The sequence below is a fragment of the Mus caroli genome, unplaced genomic scaffold (assembly GCF_978045245.1).
Source record: "Mus caroli unplaced genomic scaffold, Mus_caroli_1 scaffold_18, whole genome shotgun sequence".
Classification (NCBI taxonomy): Eukaryota; Metazoa; Chordata; class Mammalia; order Rodentia; family Muridae; genus Mus; species Mus caroli.
In genome coordinates, this window is record NW_028227273.1 from 57,307,419 (window position 1) to 57,331,950 (window position 24,532).

General features: G+C 43.6%; 1 protein-coding gene and 1 pseudogene across 2 annotated transcripts; one reads left to right on the forward strand and one right to left on the reverse strand.

Moving 5' to 3' along the window:
* Positions 1 to 279: 279 nt before the first annotated feature.
* Positions 280 to 20,851, reverse strand: LOC147000421 (saoe class I histocompatibility antigen, A alpha chain-like; annotated as a pseudogene).
* Positions 8,619 to 14,637, forward strand: LOC110283877 (H-2 class I histocompatibility antigen, Q10 alpha chain-like). Of its 2 annotated transcripts, none has more exons than XM_085833175.1 (6): positions 8,619 to 11,290; positions 11,531 to 11,800; positions 12,037 to 12,312; positions 12,884 to 13,159; positions 13,285 to 13,387; positions 14,229 to 14,637. In XM_085833175.1, the coding sequence occupies exons 1-5, from the start codon at positions 11,218 to 11,220 to the stop codon at positions 13,383 to 13,385; spliced, it is 996 nt and encodes a 331-aa protein (XP_085689301.1). In that variant the 5' UTR covers positions 8,619 to 11,217; the 3' UTR covers positions 13,386 to 13,387; positions 14,229 to 14,637. The 2 variants fall into 2 exon arrangements, with proteins under 2 accessions (XP_085689301.1, XP_085689302.1); XM_085833176.1 differs by having other exon boundaries at positions 12,172 to 12,312.
* Positions 20,852 to 24,532: the final 3,681 nt, after the last annotated feature.

The following is a 24,532-nucleotide window of genomic DNA, read 5'->3' on the forward strand; positions in this document are numbered from 1 at the left end:
TGATTGTAGATCCAGATAAAATAGGGAAAGGCTTTCTGGACTCCTGATTGTCTATTCTAAATAGGCAGTTTGCCTCTGACATCAGAGAGTTGAAAGTAAGGTCTCTGTCACCTCTCTCATTTTAGTTATGAATATGTTTATTATTTTCTTTATGCTTCACAATGGAGTTTTTCTCAACATATCTGCCGTGTATGAAATTGCAGCTGTGTAGATGAAATTTGCTGTCATGTGGCAGGGCACTCTCACAGCTTAGGCTTGTTGTTTCTATGAAGACATGAACTAAGATCCTATTTCTTCCTTACCTCTAGTTCTCTTCTTCCATAACAGAAAAGTTGTCACTTCTCTCATAAGCAGAGCTCCAAGAAGCACAGGAACAACAATAGCCATGAAGTGTATGGTGGGCCCAAGAGGCTCAGTGAAGGGAATGAAGCGAAGGAGAGTGAGCGTTTGACTTCTGGCTCTCTCTCTGTCTTGACTATTTCCAGTTGTCCCTGAGGAGTGCCTCTCTCTCTCTCTCTCTCTCTCTCTCTCTCTCTCTCTCTCTCTCTCTCTCTGAATAGTCTCTGTGCTCACTCCCCATCCTTACCCCATCTCAGGGTGATGACCTCAGGCAGCCACTCATGATTCACATGATATTTGTATCTCTGTTCTTCCCTGGAAGAGACCACCAAAGCTGCCCACTTCTGGAAAATTCCATCCCCTGCAGGCCTGGTCTCTATCACTTCTATGTACTGTATCTTGTTGCATCCATCTCTCCTCTCCCAGTTCAGAGTAATTTCAGGAGGGTAGAAGCTTAGGGCCCAGCACCTCAGGGTGATTTTCCTGTCAGATCTGGCCTTATGGATCACATGAATTTTAGGGGGTTCTGAGGGAGACAATTGGAATTTTAAGGTATTTGGCATTCTTCAGTGCTCCTGTAACTATGTAAATGGACAGGAGTGTTAGCTTTAAGAATATGTGCCAACTCCACATAGCACCCTAAACTCAGGATATGAATGGGGTGATCTATTCCTTGGAAAGTCTCAAAATCAGCATGAGCTAACATAGAGCAGAAGATGCTGTATCTCCCTCTAGGAATATGGACTTCTCCTTCTGACAGGGTGGAGCTGAAAAACTCAGAAACATTGGTGTCAAAGACATTGTGATGGACACTGAACAGGCCTGAGAGAGGCCATAGTAAACAGTGCAAGTAGAATGAACAGCTGCTTAATTGGCAGACTGGACTGTCCTGTGAGGTTTAGCCCTTTGCAGAGTTCCTCTTTCATGTTGATTCAGGAAACTTGCAAACATTCTTTCCTTCCCTTTTGATGCAAGACAGAGTTAGTAAACCAACTGCTCCCTGCTGAGAATAAATACTCAGGGGACAGGAGCTACAGTCTAAGAGTAGATGGAGCAGTTTCTGTCCTTACCTGTTCTCTGTAAAATCTCCTTCCCATAATCCAGTTCTGTGAAGAGTGAGTCCATACCTGAAGATGCAGGGAAGTCAAGCTTCTGAAGCATGTGATGGGTCCTTCCAGAATGTGTAACTGTGAAACAGGCTACCTGTCTCAGGCAAGAAACACATCTCTCTGCAAATGCTAGAGACCTTCAAAATTATGACACAGCAGCCATTCTCTATCCAAAAGAAGATATGTGGGCTTACCTTCCACATGTGCCCTGACCTGAGTAGGGGTGTCCTTGTACTCCCTTATCTACTTGAGGACTCAGTCTACATAGCTCCCCTCTCCATCCTGCTGCTCCTTTTAGGTATCCATGTTAACCTAACATATGGAGGACTAGAGTCCAACATTAAGCATGATTAGGGGCTCACTTCTCACTGTCCCCAGATTTACACTCCATATGGTATTGCTGTAACAAGATATCTAGGACTGGCCTCTGGAATACCACTTAGTGTTGAGGTTGGTCTGGTGCTGCTATGTATTCCAATGCTAAATACAGGCTCCCAAGACCTGGTTGCCCCTAGAGCAGTGAATTTTTAGGCATGCTAGTCTTTGTTGTATAAATCTTGCTCCCAAATTTAAAGCTAGTGGTTAAATAAAAGTGTCTGTAGTCACTGGAGATAATGAGCTACAGGCCTGAAAGTCACAGGGAGGGGCCATAAGGAGAGAGAAAAGGAGGAAGAAGAAAAGATGGAGAAGGAAGACAGACAAGAAGGCAGGCATGTGACCAGATGGATCATGAGCATGTGGCCAGGAGAAGTGGATCCTGAGGACAGGCTGATCAAGATATGATCTAGGGAAGACTCAAACAGCAATTACTTGGGGAGCACAGCTGAGGAACTCAGCAGTCTAACATAGAAAGATAGATTAGGGTTAATTCACCCAGTAATTATGCTAAATCTGATTTAAAAATCCATAGGACCTTTCCTTGATTATTGAGGGGCAGACCAGGTCATATTAATAACTAGTAGAGTTTATTAAAATCCACTTACAACTTAGACCTCAAGCCCTTCAGGCAAGAAAGTGACTCCTAGGATAAAGTCTCAGATTCATTGAATGAACAGATAGGTGCAGAACATAACAGCAGCAACACAGGATCACCTAGGGTTATGGCCAGACTCTACCCATGTGCCTAGGACCTCAGCTCTGATATCAGAAAAAAAAAGAGGTCTTTGAGGAACCACTGGCCTGATGAAAATCACAAGGGTAAGAATTCATAAGCCCTGCAAGTCCTCTCTAATAGCCACAAGTATCCTTGGTTACATAAGACCTATTTTGAACCCAGGTGGCCATTATTTTATATTATCTTCAATGAATTAAAGGTCTCTCAAATTCAGTTCCCAACATAGGTGACATGGAGATATATAGTTTACATAAGCAAATTTACCTTAGAGATACACATAAATTCTAAGATTGTATAGATATCTTGAGAGTAAAATGATGTAGAATTGCAAACATATTGGCCCCTGATGTGGGACTCAGAAGGAAGTTGTGACTCAGACCAGGAGGATATGGATCAGGGTAAAGCAATTTGCCTCCAGACATTGTTCCCAGGATACCAGGCTCAAGATCTGGGTTTGAATAAGAAGGCAGGCTCTAGAGTTCCTAGTTCTCAGGATTTAATCCTTCCATTACCCAATTCACCATGTCTTTCTTCCTATTGGTAATTCTTAGAGACACCAAGCATCTGATGCACATGAACATTATAAAGTGAGTGAGACCAGTCCTAGATTAGCTCCTACTCCTAAAGCAAAATGATGATTCCTACATCCTGAAACATTCTGATCTGATCCACATCTTAGATCCAAAACCATATGAGTAAGTCCAGAGTTCAGGAGGGAAGGAGCCTCAGCAAAGGAGACTGGGCTCCAACTGGCTTGTATGGTTCACTGGGTATCTGCATTTCTGCTTTAACTCAACACAATTCTCCACGTTCTCCCATTAGAGAGCTGGACTCTGCAATGATCACCAAATATAACTGGCAGTTGTTAAGGGCTATTACATAAAAATAGGAGATGGTGTCATGTAGTAACTCAGAGAACTATAACCAGGCCCAATCTGCACACCCACCTTTTGTAGAATGAGTTGTGTGGAACAAGGAGAGAAGACCCTGTTTTCAGAGTCACAATGGACAGTAATTATGTGACCAACACAAGCAGTAGGTGAAAGGTCATCCAGAGTGTGGGTAAGAAACAGGTCAGGTGACTGTTTCTTAGAGTGCTTAGTATGGCCTCAACGGGAGGGTGAGCTGTGAGCTGTAAGGCAAGATTTGCAGGATATAAAGGATTTTACCACCTAAGCCCCAGATCAGGAGATTTCATAACTTCTCCTAAAGCTCCATCAGCTGGAGACCAAGTGAGCAAACACTTGAGCCTATAGGGGGCATTTCTCATTCCAACCAAGTCCTGGATATTTTAGTTTTGTTAATTTGACAAAAACTACCTTTATACAGAAAAGGGAACCTCAATTGAGAAAATCCCTTCATCAGATTGGCTCTAGGCAAGTTTGAAAGGCACTTAATAATAGATATTGGAGGGCCCAACTCACTGCTGGGCAGGTGTTCCAGGATTATGTATAAAGGTTGAGCAAGCCATTAAGCAGCAATCCTCCGTAGGGTGCTCCTGTCTCCAGGTTCCTCCCTTGACTGCATAGGCTATCTACCACAATGTTTCAATGTGACCTGGGACTTGCCAGATGAAATAACCTCTTCCTCAAGGTTGTTTTAGTCACAGTGTTTTGTCACAGCAATAATACAAACACTAGTACAAACCACTGATGGGCATGACTACCCCCAACTTGTTTTTGAGAGAAAACACTGCTTTTATGGTAAATTTCATTTTTTTTTTACTTCTGTGTGTGTGTGTGTGTGTGTGTGTGTGTGTGTGTGTGTGTGTGTGTGTGTGTTAGATTTCAATATATTGGCAATGCCTGTAGAATCCGGAAGAGGGCATCTAATTCCATGAAGCAGGAATAACAGGAGGTTCTGTGCGGCCCTTTGATGATGGTGGAAGATGAACTCAGGTCCACTGGATGAGCAGTATTCACTTCTAAAGCTAAACCATCCTCCCAATCCCAGGGCACTGTTCTTTGCCTCCTTACTCTGCTAGGTCCTAGAGCCTGGAACAAGTTCTTTGACCTGAGAAATTCTCCATCACTTACTGAGGAGTAAATCAGAGAAGCAGACCTCCTAAATGTGGAGTCTGTATAACAAAAGGCAGGTTGGTTCTGTATTCAATGGTGATCTTCTTTCTCTTGTGGGTATTGAGACATCCTCTTCATCCCAGTCCTGGAGACATTCCACAGGAAGTCCTAGAGCCTCCTTTACACCTGAGACATACCAAGCCTCTGGCAAAAAAAAAAAAGAAAGAAAGAAAGAAAGAAAGAAAGAAAGGAAGGAAGGAAGGAAGGAAGGAAGGAAGGAAGGAAGGAAGGAAGGAAGAAAGAAAGAAAGAAAGAAAGAAAGAAAGAAAGAAAGAAAGAAAGAAAGAAAGAAAGAAAGAAAGAAAGAAAGAAAGAAAGAAAGAAATCTGAGCCACATCTGATCTCCCACCCTTGGATTCAGCAGCTTCTGAACTAATGATTGATTCTGCATGACATCTGCTTCCTGTTTCCCAGCCTCCCGTGCAACAACTATAGAACCATGGAACCTGCCAAAAGCCACAGATCAACACTATGGCACCAATATAAGATCAGATCTAATAAATGATGCCCATGTGAAAACATATGGCAAGAGGAAGCTACATCTCAAAAGGACCCAACAAAAGGATAGGGGCATGGACCCCTGGGTCCCTAATCTCAGACCTATTAAATGGTGGAAATAACATGGGTGATTGATGATTTTTTAAGGTTCTCCATGAATGTGTAGAGTAATGTGCTGTAGGTCTGTGCCCTGAGGGTTTTATGAGAGTCTGCCTTGTATATATAGAGACAGTGAAAAGATTTTTGAATTGGAGATTACCAGAGATCTCTCAGTATGACATTATCTTTCTCAGCTCCTGGCACTTATTCTTGACCTAGCAGGGACTTGATATGCATTGCCACTGACAGAGAAGCCAACTCCATCCTAAATTATTGATCATTCTTCATAACTCTAATCACCAGGAAGCCAAGGCTTAGTGCAGGTGGACTGAGCTGTCCAAGAAAGGACCATGACATAACAGTGAGGCAATGAAACCCCAGATGAGGACCAGAGCTTGACACTCCAGTGAGAGCCATAGGCCTTTGCTTTGCCTTCCTTTCCTTCCTTGATTCTGTCAGCCAAAACACTATCTGGGCTAGGATTCAAGGGGCTCTTTTCAACAGGACAGGTTCAGGGATCAGGATAAGCACATGTCCAAGACACTGCTCCTAGGTTATCAGGGCCCAGATATGGATCTGAGGTGGGGAATCAGTGCTCTAGAGATTCCATACCCAATAGTTAATCTTTCTGGGACTAATTCAACCTGGTGTCTGTCACTCTCTTTTGGAATTCTTAGAGAAGACAGTTAACTCTGGAGTTCAGAGTTATAAAATAAATATGGACCAGTATAGACCCTAGCCAGCTATGCTGTTTCTATGTGCTTTCCTCTGATGCTAGCCTTATGTTGCTGTGGTTCATATGAGGCAAAGAGAGACAGAGACACAGAGACACAGAAACAGAGACAGACAAAAAGAGGAGACAGGCAGACAAAAACAGAGAAACTCAAAGAGAGAAGACAATGGTGGGGGGCAGGCAGACAGACAATAACTCATTATTTAATGAGAAGGAGACAGAGATAGACATGGAAAGAGAGGGGGAGGGGGAAAGGAAGAGGGACAAAGAGAGAGAGAGACAGTGAGAGACAAAGAAAGAGGAGAAGAAATTGTTGTGTTGGAGAAATAGCTCCGTGGCTAGGAACTGTTGGTACTCTTGCAGAGGTCCTAGGGGTGTTCATGTTTCTCTGGCTTTCAGGACAATATGGTAGTCTTGGTGGTACACAGACATTGGACATACAAAACATTCATATGTATAAAAGAAGACAAATGTGTGGGACCGTGGTAGGCAGCCAGTTTAGTTGAATGGGGATTGCTCTGGTGACCCAATAGAGAAATCTACAAGGGACAGAAAGGCGAGTCACATTCCCAGAATCAGGTGCCTGTCCATAATTCTGTGACTACCAGTCACTCAATGTCACAAGTTTCTGGCATTCTAGCTAGACTCCACCCCCACAGTTACCTGACTATAGCAAAGTATGCTCTTCCCCACAGTTACCTGGTAACAGGAAGATAGCCCAGCCCACTATAAGAGGGGCTGCTTGGCCCCTCCTCACTCTCTTTAGCCCTCACCTTTCTTACTCTCTAGCCCTCTTTCTACCTCTTTCCCTTCCCCCTTCTCTCCACATGGCCATGGCTGGTCTCTCTCTACCTTCTCTCCTTTCTCCATGTTTTTCTACAATAAAGCTCTAAAACCATATACTGTTGTTGGGAACTAAAAGGGGGGGCCCAGGGGAAGAGGGGGAAGGGGAAATACCCACACCCCACCAGAGTTCCATCTATTCTCTGGTCAGTCGGGCATGGGAGAGCTGCCATACACCTTCCACTCATCCCTGGGTGGGCATTCCTCTATCCCACTCTTCAGGGGGTGGCCAAGGGGCAGCCCTACCTGGGATTCGTAGAGCTTCCTTGCTAAAGCCCCAAGGTTATAGGAGAGAGGAATGAGGAAAGAGGTTCCCAACACCTGCGAGAGTGAGTGCAGCGGATCTTGACTAGAGAACAGGAAGGCCTTATAATGGGAGATTAGAAACGACTCATTAGGAGAACGCCTGTCCCATCCTCCAAGTGCAGTGGGCCTTGATGAGCAGAGACATTCTATGGTTTTAGAGCTTTATTATAGAAAGGCAGGGGGAAAGAGAGAAGGGAGAGAGAGAGAGAGAGAGAGAGAGAGAGAGAGAGAGAGAGAGAGAGAGAGAGAGAGAGAAGGCTAGAAAGAAAGAGAGAGTAAGAGGGAGAGAGGAGAGGAGAGAAGACAAAGAGAGAAGAGGCGGGGTGAGAGTGAGGGGTAAGAAGCAAGAGAGACAAGCAAGAGAGCAAGGTGGGACTGAACAGCCCTTTTTATGGTCTTCACTGTTGCTAGGTAACTGGGGAGGAGTTTAGCCTGAAGGTCAGAAGCTTGGGCCATTGCCTACATGACTACTGACCATGCTTCTCTTGTGGGAGGTGTGGGGGGAGGTAACTTAGGCAGGGGCCAGAGTTCCAGGAGAATAAGGGAACGCCTACCATGTCATGAAGGTGAATTATTACCATTCCCGGGGTTCAGACCTCAGTGCAACTGGAGACCAGCCTGTCTGTGCAGAGCCCAATGCCCCACAGACTGTCTCTGATCACGAAGGCCTGCCGTGCTTAAACAATGGGATAGACTCTCTCCTAAGGAGTTGCATCTAACCTCCCACCAGAAGGCCATGTTGTGCCCAGCCATGGACCTGACCAAGGAATCTCGCTCACACAGAAACCATCCAGCACCCCTTCCCCCCTTGCCCTCTCCTCCCTTCATCCCCGGACCCCTATTTTGCTCTCAGCTCCTCTGCTGTATCCAGTGTGGGATGCAGGAGGCTGAGAACCTGGTACCTGGGGCTGCCCCTTGTCCACCACCCACTGTGTGGGGTTAGTGGCTTAACATCACCAGATGCCCACCCAGGGCCAAGTGGAAGGCTTGTGCAGTCCTCTTGAAGCCACCTACCCAGAACACCGGATCTCTGGCAGACATGAGTTCTCTCCCACTCCCCTTTTTCTCCCACACTCATGGCACAAATGTATCTCTCAAAATAGAAATTATAAACCGTGAAGCTCTCTTGATTACATTATAACATAGTCATATGTCTTTATAAGTACCTTGCTTATAGTCAGTGAATGTTGAATATTATAAGCAACTCTCATATGTCAATGAGTTTTCAGTCACTAATATCTTAGGTATAGAATGTATCAGTAAGTGCGATAAATATAGTTACATTTGCATATCCACATAGAAGCTGAAACTGTCTGAGATCCAGGGAAGTTGTTCAGTTGAGTTCTTGCCATACACAAAGAATGCCTGGGGCACCATCATCCTCAGTGCGGCAGACCCTTTTGGGTCCCTATGTCTGCGTGGAACGGGTCTCTAGTCGCAGGTGGGCAAAGCGTTGGATGAAATGACAGACAAATGCACACAAGAGAGATTGTGTAGAATCTGAATGTATTTGTCAGGTCAAGCAGCGAACTTTTTATAGTACAGAGAATACAAGGGGTTGGAAGTCACAGCAGGCAAGGTACATTGAAGTTACCAGGTACAAAACAAAGGGATGACTTCAAAAGGATTTACAGGAACCAGGTAAATGTTTACAGTAAAGATAAAGAAGTCCTGCCTAGGATCAGCTTAGTGACAGGTAAGGATTTCACATTCTAGTGCTATTCCTTTGAACCTTGTAAAGGCTAGCACCAGGGGGTTCTGCTCTTGGCAGGCCGGAAGAATAATGCAATATCACACCCCCCCCCCTAATTTCCTAGGCCTTGCTAAATTCTTATATGAATGTAACTTTTAAGTATCTGGAGAATCTCCATTTGTCAGGAGAATATACCAACTTGCTTTTAATATACAATGTAGCCTTACTGAAGATTTCTATCTCAGTGAGATTCCCTGGCTCTTTCTGCAGACCAGTTGAGCCACTGGCTCTGTCTATTGTAATGCTTAATTAGTTACTGAATAGGTTAACTTCCTTACTGCCTTCTCACAGAATTCTAAGCTCGGTGGCTTCTGGGATCTTGGAACACTGGGGAGACTAACTATAACAGAATTTAATCTTAAAAGGCTTTTATAATAAAATATTAAAAGAGAGCTCATAGATCAATACACCACACTAATGCAGGAATAGAGTATGAATATATGGGTAAATGAGAACACCAAAGCTCCATGAACAGACGTTCTTGCAAACTTCATAGAACTGTACAGCAGCCAGTCTAGACTCTCTTCATTTACAGGTAGTGGATCTCATTCCAGATAGCTGAATAAAGGACCTGCCTAAGGAACAACTATTGATCCAAAATGTTGAACTTAGGAACAACAATATGAACTAACCAGTACCCCCAGAGCTCGTGTCTCTAGCTGAATATGTATCCGAAGATGGCCTAGTCGGCCATCGTTGGGAAGAGAGGCCCCTTGGTATAGCAAACTTTATATGCCCCAGTACAGGGGAATGCCAGGGCCAATAAGTGGGAGTGGGTGGGTAGGGGCATAGAGTGGGGGGGTATGGGGGACTTTTGGGATAGCATTTGAAATGTAAATGAAGAAAATACCTAATAATATATATATAAATATATAAATATTATATATATATTAATGTTGAACCTGCATTTTTTGCCACACAGGGCTGGTGAAGCTCTTGTTCCTGCCCAGTCTGAACTCCTTTGCAATATAGTTAGAAATGTATTGTTCCTCCCACAACATAAATAATATCTAAGCTCCCAAGATAGCATTAGTGATTTTTAGTACTTGAATACATCACAGTCAACTTAAGGGCTTCTTAGTACTTCCAAAGCTCTCTGTGAAAACTATTTGGCCATATTAATGACTAACTTTTGAACAATTTGTACATAAAGGACTTAGACAATGAACATCATACTTTAGAATAACATTAATTAACCTAGCATCCATTCAGTGTGAGAGGTTTCCTATGGATGTGAATGCAGCCATAAAGAAGAGTTCAGTGATGTTTTATGTCTTCAGTGTGAACAACCTTGTGCCCATGTAGGGACATATCAATGAGTAAAAATTACAATTAGCCCACATGGTTGGCAAATTCCTTTTATTCCTGAGCACTTTGGAGCCAGTAGCAGATTAATGTCTGAGTGCTCAGTCAGCCTGGTCTACATAACCACTTCCAGTCCTGCCAGGCTACATCCTGAGATGCTGTTTCAAGAGAAACTAAAGAAAACTAACATGAAGGGCCCTTGCTACTCTTGCAGATGAGCACAGTTGCTTTTCCAGCACTTGAGTCTAGCAGTTCATACATTTCTTAACTCCAGATGCAGGGTTTCTGACTACCTCTTCTGGAATCTATGGGTACCTGTACCTTGCATACACACAGAGACACACAAGAATACATACAAATAAAACTGAGTCTTAAAATTGTTTCTCTGAAAATATATCTGTGCAACTACATTTTTCTCTGTTCCAAATATTTTCTAAAAGGTGCTAAAAGGACGACACAAAATTCTATGATTTGTGGTGTGGACAATGAAAATAAGGAGTTCCAGAAATTTTCAATATCCAAAATGATCTTTGGAAGGCATCATTCTATTTTGGAAAATTGTTCTTTCTCTTTTCATTCAGCTTATATAATTAGTTATCAATATCTGCATTGAATCAAAACTCTCAAGACCTCCAGTTCCTACCGTGATAGTTATGGATTAATATAATCCACACAAGCACAGTCACCACAGAAGGCTTCACAGTGTCTCAGCACATAGAGACATTCTGAAATTGAAATGTTTGACGATTGCTGACTTACATGCCTCTGGGCTAGGACACAAGGATGATGTAACTTGGACTAGAGGACAGACTCACACTTAAACACTGAGCCAGAATACAAAGCTGTACAACTGGTGCCAGGTGGAGAAGCAGTACCCTAGAAATCTCCCACACCCAGGAATCGATCTCTCCAAGACCCACCCCATCAGGTCTACGTCACTGCCTTTGGGAAATCTACGAGAAGCCAAACAGCATCAGACACACCAGGTTTATAAAGTGAAGAGGTATCAGGACCGATTGAGACTCCACTCATCAGAGAGGATGAGGAACCCTGGACACTTTGCCGTCCTTTGCCTCCTATTGGTGACCATAGACCTGCTCCAGTATTGTGCAGGTGGGTGCCGGGTATGGAGGGAACTGGCCTTTTAGGGAGCAGGACACAGCACTTGAAATCCTCATCTCTGCACTTTCTTCCTTGAATAACCAGACCCTCCCTGATCCCCTAGCTGGATCACCCCTGACCCTCTCCTGCATCTCAAGTCAACAACACACACCACCACCCATGCTCTGCTCCCTATAAACCTACTCTGGGTTCAGGCTGAAGGGTCAGGTTCTCAATGTGCACCACCCACAGGCTCACACTGGCTGAAGACTTTCAAGACTGTAATTATGGAGCCTGGCATATTGGAGGGCCGGTTCATCCAGGTCAGCTATGTAGACTCCATACAGTTTCAGGGATTCGACAGCAAATCAGAGACTGCAGGGATGCAACCTCGGGCTGCTTGGATGAAGCAGGAGCCACCTGAATATTGGAAGAATGAGACAGACCAAGCACTGAGCTCTTCACTGACAGGAAGACGAACTCTTATATACATGGTGACTGAAAATAATAACAAGAAGAATGGTAAGTCATCTCAGGACTGAGGTCATAAGTCCTCAGTGACCTCTCGGTCTGGCCCAATAAGCTCCATTCTAGGTCCTCCAGTAAGAGATTCAGCCCTAGTCAAAGGGAACCCTGTGATTTTAGACCCCAGAGAACTACAGACTGTTAACTGAGAAGGGGTTTAGTTGGGGAAAAAGTGTCCCTGGGAGGGAGGAAGAAGCCTTAAAGTGACTAGAGTCTGAATGGGGATGGGGCAGACTATCACACCCTGCAGGAAGTGTTTGGCTGCAATGTGGCACATGATGGGAGCTTCCTTGGTGGTCACTACGGGCTCACCTACTATGGCTATGATTACATCATCCTGAATGAGGACCTGAACTCTTGGACTACAGAGGGAAAAGTAGGTGGAAAATTTACTCCAGACCAGAAGCAAGGAAGTGTGACAGATATTTGGAGGACTTACCTGCAAGGGAAGTGCATAGAAAGGCTTCTTAGATGCCTGGACCTTGGAAAGGAAACCTTGCTGCGCTCCGGTAAGAGAGGCCCTTGCCAACCCCTTCTGCTTTCTGAGATTAGAGCTCTTGACTCCCTGAGGCCTCCTCCTCAGCAGGGAGCAGCTGGAATGCTTACACTGTCTTGCATCAAAGGGGAAAGAGAGCTCCTCAGTGTCCTGACTCAACATGAGAGAGGGACTCTCCAGAGGATTCAGCCTTCTCCCAGGACAGTTCAGTGTGTCCATTAAGCAGCAGTTCCCTTCCATCTGAACTGTGTAGCATGGCCTCTCTCAGGCCTGATCACTGTCCATGCACAATGACATTGAATGTCTGACTCCAGGGTTGCTGAGTCCTTAGACCCCTTCCCCAGTCAGAACCAGAAGTCTATTTGTCTAGAGGGAGACCTAGAGTTACCTGCTCTGAGTTGGCTCATGGTTATTGTAAAATATTACAAAGAATAGATCACCCAGAACCTGAGTTTAGGCTTCTGTGTGGACTCTGCTCCCTCCCTCATCAAAGTCTCCCACCCTTTCCAGGGATGGTCCCATGCACACTACTCAGGCCCCCGGAGGAGTGCCAAATACCTGAATTTTCCAATTGTTCCCCTCAGATGCCCCCAGAACACATGTGACCCACAAAGTAACACCTGAAGGGAATGTCACCCTGAGGTGCTGGGCCCTGGGTTTCTACCCATCTGACATCACTCTGACCTGGAAGAGGGATGGGAACAACCACACCCAGGACATGGAGCTGCCAGACACCAGGCCTGCAGGGGATGGAACCTTCCAGAAGTGGGCAGCTGTGGTGGTTCCTTCTGGAGAAGAGCTGAGATACACATGCCATGTGCACCATGAAGGGTTACCTGGGCCACTCACTCTAAAATGGGGTAAGGAGTGGTTGTGAGCACATACTCTGCTGTCAGGTAAAATGTGAGCTCTTTGAAAATAAGAGCAAGATCAGGGATGAGAGCTAGGGTCAGACTCCTCACTCTTCCTTCCTTTCTCTCCTCAGGGCCTCCACAAACCCTCCCCATCATAGCAATTCTCATCGGCCTGGTTCTTGTAGCTTTGGTGGTGGGAACTGTGGTGATTTTTCTGGTACGGAGGAAATGAAGGTAAGAAAGGGGCAGGGTCTGAATATTTGTCTCTCTACAGATCTGCAGACCAAGCTGTAAATGTACCCTGCCTCAGTAGAGGAAAGATGTATCCACTCAGGCACTGGGACTTGTGTGCTGACATTAACTCTATCATAAAGCATAAGGGAAATATAGAAAGGTCCACTGCCCTCTTGATGGAGGAGATTGAGACTGATTGTGATTCCCAGTCAGAGAGATGTCACAGAGAAGGTCCCTGCTAAGAACAGACCTACAGAAGGCCAGTTAGTCCTCTTTACTTACTATCTTCCATTGTGCATTCTCCTCTGTACCCTGAGATACAGTCAAATTTCTAGAAACTTCCCTCTGGTTTGACCAGGAGATTCTTCCAATCCCACAACATTATTTCTTGCTAAGTCTCTCACTGGATGTGTTCATTCTAGAGGTGGGAAAGAGGTATCTATACTTCAGTTGCCACTAATTAAGTCTGAGTTGTTTGCTGAGACCCTTCCAATTAGGAAGACAGATGCCCATTGTGGGTACTCACACATTTTCTTTCTGGGCCCTGTTGCTGTGGGCCCTCAAGAGGTCTTATGCTGTACTGACATAGTCATGGACAGTGCCCAGAGATCTGGTGCATCTCTCCCAGTAAGATAGGAAGTACTCAGGAACCATATTCCTGAGCTGGGTGACTTGCTAGACTGGAATTGTTTTTAGCATGGATGCCTGTTTGGTATAATGGTTTAACAATAACCAATCAGAATTTGTGCTTCATTATTTCCTTCTAATAGTGTGAGATATCTGACTTGGGTGACATCAAAAGCTCCTTACTTTTCTTTCCATGGCTACCATCTGTGTCCAGGTCTCTGTCTCCTGTAAGTACAACATAAGGAAGTGAGTTCAGCCCAGACCTGAGCATGACTTTCCTCCACGCTGACCTGTGTATCTTCTCCAGTCATCTCTCCTGATCCAGGAGAGGCAGGCCTAGGAGACCTCCATGAGAAATTGACTTTTACTTTCCTTTGAGTTGTAAATTTATTCTTCCTCCTTCAACATTAGGATTTTGTTCAATTATTGTGAATTCTGGTCATGGTTTATTTAATGAGTAAACCAAATCAAAGCAAGATCAATAAAATAGTAACTCTCTCTTGAGAAGTTGAAATCCATTATTTTGGTCTTCTCTGTCTTTTTCCAGGTGCCTTTGTTTCCATTCAACCTTATACCTAAATCTGTTAATTTCTTTTCCTAATAAACTTGAATTTTGATTCATACTTGTTGTCTTAAATTTTTTTCTTTCCCAGTCAAGAATCTCATCTTCACTACGTAGAGGTTTCTTGTAAATGATTATTTTACTCCCTCAGATGATAAAATAAGGTGAGAGCTGGACACAAGCTGGACAAATACATGTCTTGGACTGAGCCCAGAGCGTGTCCTCTTTTCTAATGATTGCTAGACTAGCCCTGAAAGCTTCACACCTCCATACAATCTAATCTTCCAAGCTGACGGATTCAATCTGGCTTTTCTCAGCTTCTGACTGAATTGCTTTGTTGGCCTCATACTAAGTTTGGCAATCTTTTCTGATCTTCTGGCTCCATCTCATTCTCAGCGTAGTTCTATCTTCACTTGTATCTTGTATGTTCCCTCTGTAATCTTACTTTGTAAAACTGTCCTGGTAAAACTGCAGTACACACAGCACATACCACAGCACACTTTCTCTCTTGATGCTGTTCTATGAGAGTTAGGCATATCCTATTTCTGACTTGTTCTATCAGATCTTTCTCTAATTCATCATTTTATCTGGCCCTCAATTAGATGCTGCTTTCAAACATGGTTACTTACTTCTACCAACTAAGCTTTACTTCATTGTTAGGTCTGGCAAGATTTTCCCAGTCCAATTCTATTAATAGTAGTGCAGCAGGAGGCCTGTGATTTAATGAGAAAAATATAGGAAGCAGAAAGAATTGCATGGACAGCAAGCCACTCAGAGGAGAGGAAGAAGCCAAGATGGAAATGGCCAAACAGGAAGAAAATCCTGATCCTGCATGGTTTTAAATAGCCTCAGGTAGTTATGAATATCATATGGGGATAGAATAATTGGAAAAACATGTTTGATCTAGGTGGGGAGCTTGTATCATTATCAATTAGATCTGAAATTATTGTATGTATATCTTGTGAATTGAAAATATATTGATATATAAATCTGTCTTGAAAATTATAAGCTTCTAGAGTTTTGTTTCTACTGGGTTTCTTGGTGTTATAGCAGCTGACTGTGAGGAGGATGGCTGTTGTATGGGGCTGGCATGGCAGCAAGGGAACTCGGGAGCTCCAGCACTGCAGGAGAGTTGGCAGACAGACAGTAGCTGGATGGAGCACAGGAACTTGGAGGTTCTATTGTATATTCCTCAACAGTTACAAGTGAAAAGTATGTACAAAGGGTGTGTCTGCATTCAAGCTGGATTGTATCTTTGGATATGATTTCTTGCCAGAGCAGTCATGTGGCTGGATTAAAATTCCTCTACAATTTCTAAACAGAAGGTCTTATACATGCACCGTGGAGCAGTGTCTACCCTACATCAAACTGGGTCTGCCACTGTTCCTACTGATCAGAAGAACTCTCTGAAACAACGTTGGCCAGGTTGCTTGGCTATCACTGAGCTGCTCTTTTGCTTTGCCTGTCACCTCCAACCCTTCCCCTTCACTATCTGAAGACCCACAGAGTGGTTTGTTTTATTTTTGTGGTTGTTTTATCTGCATGTATGTTTGCCTCTGTAACACTTGTATACCTTGTGCCCATGGGTCCTCAGGTCCCCTGGAAGTGGTGTCACAGACAGCTATGGACTGTCATGGAGACATTGGAAACCAAAAGCAAGTTCTCTGGAATAACAACCAGTGCTCTTACCAAATAACAAGTACCAAGTGCTCCTAACAACTATATTTCTGCCCTTTAAGTGTGTGTTTGTGTGTATTTATTTGTGTGTTTGTGTTGTGTATATGTCTTCTGTGTATGTGACTGTGTAAGGGAGATAAAGAGAGAGAGAGAAGAGAGAGGCATGGGAGATGAGTATTTGTGCACAGGAATACAGTGCCCTTGGATGGTAGAAGAAGGCAGTGGAGCCCTAGGAGATGGCATTTCAGAGAGTTGTAAACTAACTTATTAAGCATGCTGAGAACTAAACTCAGATTCTCAGGAACTGCTCTTAACCGCTGAACCATCTCTCTGACTCTTTGAGTTAGAACTAGACTACATAGTTTTCTAATACTTAACAAATAGGGGTGAGAGACACATTGGTTTTATAAGAAAATGATTAGCTTCAGGGAACTAGAAATCACTACAACTTGTGGCCCCAGGGCTCCAAGGGTTGGGCTGCCCCTTGCTCACCCCCCTCCCATCGAGTGGGTCAGAGGCTTGGATGCCCACCCGGGGCTGAGTGGAAAGCGTCTGGCAGCCCTCCCACGTCTGCCTGTCCAGAGCATAAGTGGAACTCTGGTGGGGCATGGGTCCTCCCTTCTCCCTCCTTCCCCTAGGCCCCTTTTTAGTTCCTACAACATGTCATATATGGGCATCAGGTTTGTTAATTCTGATCCTTGTGATATTTATCCCAGTGATTCCTCAAAGAACTCTATTTCTAATGTCAAAGTTACGAGGCCATGCACTTGGGTAGAGTCTGGCCATAGTCCTAGGCAACAGTCTGTTCCTCCTATTATCTTCAAGACCAATATTTCCATTCACTCATCTGACATTCATCTCAGGAGTCACTTCCTTGCCTGGAAAGCTTGAAGTCTAAGTTTTAAATGGATTTTAATAAACTCTATTAGTTATTAATATGCCCTGGTCAGCCCCTCAATAATTGAGGCGGGGTCCTATGGTATTTCTAGTCAGCTCTGGCATAATTACTGGATGAATTAACACATAATCTATTTTTCTACATGTTAGATTGCTTAGATTCTCAGCTTCACTCCCCAAGTACTTGCTGTGTGAGTCTGCCCCAGGGTATTTCTGCTTCATTAACCTGTCCTCAGGGTCCAATTCTCCTGCCTACATGCTCATGATCAAATTAGCCTCATGGCTGCTGTCTCCTGTATCTGTCTTCTTTCTTGATCCCCTCTTCTGCCTCCTTTTCTCTCTCCTCGTGGTACCTCTCTGAGACTCCCAGCTTTATAGCTCACAACCTGTTTACCTCTGTTCTCTACATTATTTGGTATAGTCACTTTTATTTAATGAATAGCTTTAGATTTGGGGACAAAGTTTATACAACACATGTGGGTATACCTGAAATTTCACTCTTCAGTGGACAATGAGGCATTTGGAGCAAATATTTATCATTTAATACATAGCAGCACCAGACCAACCTCAACACGAAATGGCATCCCAGATGCCATGCCTGGATACCTTGTTATAGAAATCCCACATGGAGTGTGAATCTGGAGGAAGTGAGATGTGAGCCCCTAATCATGCTCAAGATTTGAACCTGATCCTCTATGTTTGGGTCAAGATGATATGTTAGCATGGATACCTAAAGCAAGCACCAGGATAGAGAAGGGAACTATGTCTACTGAGTCCTCAAGTGGAGAAGGAAAAACCAGGAGACTCCTACTGAGGTCATGGTATATGGAAGATCTCATGTTGTCTATTGGATAGAGGATTGCTGATGTGTCACTTTGTTGACAGTTCACATAGAAATGTGCTTCTCACTTGAGACAGGAATCGTGTCCCACAGACACACACTAACAAAGCACCCATCACATGCTTCGAAACATGACTTCCCTGCCGCTTTAGAGGGTGCTGCTACAAAGATGTTATCCTTAAGCAAAGGGGGGGGCTGTCATGTGCATGAACCTCTTCAGGCCTCTGGAATTCAGAAACCCAAGCAAGATGAAGTACTCACATATGTTTTAGGGTCCCAAATATGGTCTGTCTTGCTCAGTAGTATATGGAAACTAGAGCAAAATTTCTACACAAGAGACATCACATACAAAGTCTACACAACAGTGTTCATTTTTCTGGTAATGCTATTGATTACAGTTACAGCACTCATTATATTCTGTCTGCCCTGCCCTGTTCCATAGACTGGATATAATATAGGACAACAGGATAACTTAACTCCAGTTTGAACCGTTTCCCATTTCATGAAAGGTGAGTGTATACTCTAATGACTACAGTCTAATCCTCTAGGAATTTAAGTAATTATCTGTTATTGCCCAATTTGGTTTTTTTTTTCACATATCCTTCCTTACATCAGTCAACATTCTATATGAAATACAAATACGACTTGACATTAATTTGTTTGGGTCTTAGCATAGAAGAGGTATGTCCACCATATACTATTAAGTTTTCATTTTGGAACATGTCCTCAGTTATGTAGCCCAGGATGATCATGAACCTGCAAACATCCTCTTGACAAAAGATCCTCTGTGCTGATATTACAGACATGATATAACACCCAGGGCTGTCAGAAGCAGTGCTTTGACTCTATCAACTGTGATAGAATAGCACAGAAATCTGTTGTGAGACAAGAGAAACAGTTCCTACCACTGTCAGTGACAGTTGACAGCAGAAAACACCAGACTCATACACAGATCTGAGAATAAGTACAATTCCGGTTGAAACATGAATGGCAACATGACACAATTTAAGATCAGACTCAGGCCTGAACAGGCTAAGTGTGAAAGAAAGATGAAATTTCAAGACCTGTAAGTCATATAAAGTACTCAGAAATTGCTGGTTGTTTGTGAGCCTAGAGGCTGCCTGGGGCTGAGAAAAAAGAAAACAAACCCGGGTATGCCCCGTAGTTAAAACATTCCTGGGAACATCTTGACCATAAGATAAGGAGGAATGTGAGGACATAACAGGGCTATCTGAACTGAGTCAACAACTCACAGAATTCTGACACCCTGCACGTACATTTAATTTTTCTGCTGATGTTTGAGTAAGCCAATAATGTGTCGCTATGCTGAATTCCACACCTCTAAGCCCCTTACACCATAAAAACCCCTAGCTTTCGAGCCTCGTGGCCGACATCCGTTATCTCCTGTGTGGGATGCATGTCCGTCCGGAGATCTGTCATTAAACTACCTCATGTAATTACACCAGGGTGGTCTATTCATGATTCTTTGGGTGCATGCCGAATTGGGAATTGAGTGGGGGTTTCCCCACTAGGTTCTATCAAGTGCCCACATGAAAGAACAGCACAGACACTGGACAAGGTCCTAAAATTGCCTGAGTTCTTTTGACCACATGATCTATTGAAAGAATAGGGATACAGGAGTACCAAATAGACAGAGGTGGTAAGGTACAATGTGAAAGCCCAGGTGGACCCAGCAACAACTCTACATAGCCCAGGCTTCACTTGACTTCATACTGCAACCAGTGCCATATAGGCAAAAGATTTATCACAAAAAAACAGACAGTTTCTGTCCTTACCTGTTCTCAGCAAAATCTCCTTCCCACAATCCTACCAACCTCCAAATAAGTCTTAGCAAACTGTATAATTTGACTCCTCATACACTTGTTTGAGCATCTCAACTGATTTGCCAATGATGGCCCAAGTCCTTGGGCCCTCATTCAGCATGATGTAATTGTGGCCATTGAAGGCTATTTTGAAGAATCCATGACTAAAGTCCCCTCGAGGCAACACATCACAACCATACTTCCTCTGGATTGTGTGATATCCTGGACAAGACCCCTCTCTCAGCCATGCCAACAGGCCAAAACCTTTGATTAGGCCCTCAGTAGACTAAGTCCCTCCCCTATGTCCTTTCTAAGTGGCCTGGTTTGGTCTTAAAGTGCACAGAAATTCAGGAGAGTGCCCCTTGGCTCTGTTGAGTGATGGGTTGCATTTTCCAGGATAAACTTTGGACATGGGGAACTCTGGCAACCCCATGGAGAGCTATAAATTTGGGATTTCTGATTTGGGCTCACTTACCAGTTATGCTATTGTTGTAGATGTGGAACAGTTTCTGAAGTTACTTTCTGAAAACACCTAGTCCCCTGTGTTTTCTCCTCCCAGTACTCTGACTTCTGCTGATCCATCCATGGTGCACAATGTTCCATCCTTGAGTCCCTGCTCTGCTGTTGATTCTTCCAACTGTATATCATCCACAAAGCCAACAGTGATGAACGGGGGTTCCAGGAAGTGAGGCCAAGGCAAGAGAATTTGGGAAGAGCAAACATAGTGTAACCCTAGGTACAGTGGAATTTTAGATGTTGACCCTACACTAGGTCCCCATGGTGCTCAACAACCTGGCCACTGAGGATAGCTGGGATTAGGGAACAAGAGGCAGGGCAGGATATAAAATGGAGAAAGTAACAGGAGGTTCTGTCTGGGCTAGGGAGAAGACAGACTTTCCTGGTACTGCTCCCCTTGGGATGGAGTCCTTTTGTTTCCCACATTGAGTTCTTTCCCTATGAACACTCGACTCACCCTCTGAATGGCTAGTCAGGGTCAGCACAGCCAGGAGTAGCATGAGAGAATCTGTAATATACATCTTCATTCTATTTGAAGAGTGGAGACAGAGACTCTGCTATTATGTGTTCATTTCATAATCTTGAAAGGAGGAGCCTAATTGATTTGTCTTAAGAATTCCCAAAGGTAGTAATAGAGAATATTTGGTTGGGTCATGGAAAAATGAATGCCTAGAAGAGAATTCTCTGGGGCCCTGCCTCTACAGCTAAGATCCAGCTCTGGAACCTGGAATCCTAGAGAAAAAGTTATTTACCCTGATATTATCCCCCTCATTCTGGCCACAATATCCTCTGAGTCTAGGCCAGAAGTCACTGAGTCAGGAAGCTTCAATCATTGAGTTATCTGGTTATCTACAGAGTCTCACAAATTGTTTACGAATATTTGTGTGGCTTATAGCAATCCACATTCACAAAGTTGGGAATTGAAATTTCTGAGACATTCCATCTAATAAACACATGAATAATGATGTTTACAAAAGGTAACAACTAATTTCCAAAATCTAATGATATGGCGACAATAATAGATGTTGACATTTCTGCCTGTCCTTGTCCTCATTTTTCCCACTAGAGATCCTTCTATACTAATTCTTTTTAACCTTTTAATTTTATGTGTAGTTTGAAAATGAAACTTCACAGAAATGTACAAGTAGAATATTGTTAGACTCACTTTTTTTATTCATGTGTATGATTGCGTGTCTATGTATGTGTGAATATTGGGAATTAGAGTTGTCAGTGGAGGCCAGAAGAGAAACTCTGGAGGAGAATGCACAGGAGGTTGTGAGCTCCTAGACTTCAGACTCTGAGTCTGATCCTCTGTACAGTATAACCATCTCTCCAGCTACAGGGGGAATGTGTCTATAAACACCTTCAGATCATCTTGTTCTTTTTGAGTCTCACCAGGACTTCACATGCCTCTTCATTCTGAGTGCTGAGATTAAAAGCATTGGTCACAGATGACTAGCGATTAAGGGCACTGACTGCTCTTCCGTAGGTCCTGAGTTCAATTCCCAACAATCACATGGTGGCTCACAACCAACTGTAATGGGATCAGATGACCTCTTCTGGTGTGTCTTAAGATAGCTACAATTTACTCATACAAATTAATTAATTAATTAATTTAAAAAAAAAAAAACATTGGTCACTACCCAAGTTAAATGGAGATTTTGACCTCTGATATGTCACTAGGCTGACACAGGTGCTACCTACAGTCTGCAATGTGAAACATCATTGAATTCGTAGAGTGCTGTATCCATGCCCTTGGGTGAGACTTGTTCACAGGGTGGATGTTGTGGATTTTACCAGTTCGTGGAATAGCTTTAAAACCTACTGTCTGAATGCTTTTACTGTGGGCAAGGGACACATTTACTCACTTGTGAATGGTATCTATAAAACCTAGGAAGTATAGCTGTGATAGAAGCCAGTGCTGCTGCATTGTAGCTGCTTTGCCTACCTGTGGAAAACCCATACAGGACCTAATCAAAGCCAAAAGGAGATGGAGGAGATATGTGGAGGATAAGCTGAATCATGCACTCCTGGGACTTCAACCTTCAGGGTCTCAGGGGGACCACTGCTACCATGCTTACCAGAAGCCTGATTATAGCTCCCTCATTTCTGACCAATGGAAAGAAAACATCCTGTTAGTGGCCAGAGAGACAATATGGTCAATGAGAGTCATTAGGAATCTGCTGCTCCTTATACCATAGAAGTTTCCATTACTGTGACCCAAGGTAGGCAAAGAGATAGATGAAACAGTGGATATAACCAACTGTCCTTCTGGTATGTAAATACCTCATGGACAATGAATTGGAAGCAGTGAAGACATTGAGACCTCAGCCTTCCTCCTGGGACCACAGGCAGGTTTACTAGCTTGAAGAGGGTTAAGACTCAAAGCTAAGCCGGGCAGTGGTTGTACATGCCTTTAGTCCCAGCACTTGGGAGTCAGAGGCAGACAGATTTCTGAGTTCTACGCCAGCCTGGTCTACAGAGTGAGTTCCAGGACAGCCAGGACTACACAGAGAAACCCTGTCTCGAATAAGAGCTAGAATAAGGGGTGGAGAAAGAGCTAACAATCAGGTAAAGCCAGGAGACTTTGGTTAGGTGACAATGGATTAGGTATGACATGTGGTACAACTTCTCAGACCAATTCCCTTCAGATGCAACACTCAGTCTTTAGTCGGTTCTAGGTCAGAGCCATCTTCTATAGGAAGTGGAGGACATGGAGCATAGTAGTCCGCAAAATGAGTGATGAGTAGAGATTGACTGCAGACAGTTCCCAGTTCATTTCACAAGATTGGCATCAGGGAGGCTGCTTGCCTTTCATAGGCTTCTTTACAGAAGTGACAGGGACAGGCAAGAGGGTAATGGAAAGATAAACTCCTGGGTGCTGCACATCTGGAATCCTGTTTCCCACCCAGACCCACCTCTGTGGACTGGTATCCTGGAAACAGTGTCTGGGGACATGATGCTTAGTGTAAATGCTTGTGGTGGTCCTGTTGACAACATTTTTTGAGTCCAGCTGAGGGATTATAAGCCAGCAATTCTAATCATTCATGGCAGGATCTCTACACACTTAGAATGTGAAGGGACCTCAATGTAATTCTCCTTATGTGGATTTTATCAAACCATACTGACCATGACTTGAACTGAGAGCTTTGAGACATTTGGCTTATTGAAGACTTATAAGGCTTATAAGAATGATGATTTAAAAGAGAATTAAGTATTTTTCAAGGCATAATTATGGTGGATACAATATACCTTTTTTTTTTTTGATGCTTACATTCTGACAAGAACCTTTATCTTTTCCATCAGTTAATGGGTCGTTTCTTCTTCTAAAACAGCTCTTTATTTTTAAGAAAATTCAACTTAACAGATATATGTAGGCTATATATAATTTTATGTCTTTGTGTGTGTGTGTGTGTCTGTCTGTCTGTCTGTCTCTATCTCTATGTGTATGTGTGCATCTGTTTGTCCCTGTCTCTCAGTCTCTGTCTATTTCTCTGTCCCTGACTCTATTATGTTTATGAGTGTCTCAGGGGGGCTGTAACAGAATATACAGTTGCCTGTATAAGACAAAGAGTCACCATAAATACTGGAAGTGTAATTAAAGAAGGTTGTGACTGACAAGTCTATGCTAGAAATCAAGTTCTGGTCCTTTGCAAAAATAGCAAGTGCTTTTCATTGCTGAGTCATCTCAGCAGCCACAGGAGAATGAATTTATTAGTATTAAATAATTGTAATAAAAAGTTATTTTAATATTTTCAATTAGGTATTTTCTTCAATTACACTTCAAATGCTATCCCAAAAGTCCCCCATACCCTCCCCACCACTCCCCTACCCACCCACTCCCACTTTTTGGCCCTGGCATTCCCCTGTACTGAGGCATATAAAGTTTGCAAGACCGAGGGGCCTCTCTTTCCACTGATGGCCGACTAGGCCATCTTCTGGTACATATGCAGCTAGAGACACAAGCTCCGGGGGTAATGGTTAGTTCATATTGTTGTTCCACCTATAGGGTTGCAGACCCCTTTAGCTCCTTGGGTACTTTCTCTAGCTCCTCCATTTGGGGCCCTGTGAACCATCCAATAGCTGACTGTGAGCATCCACTTCTGTGTTTGCCAGGCGCCGGCATAGCCTCACAAGAGACAGCTATATCAGGGTTCTTTCATCAAAATCTTGCTGGTGTATGCAATGATGACAGCATTTGG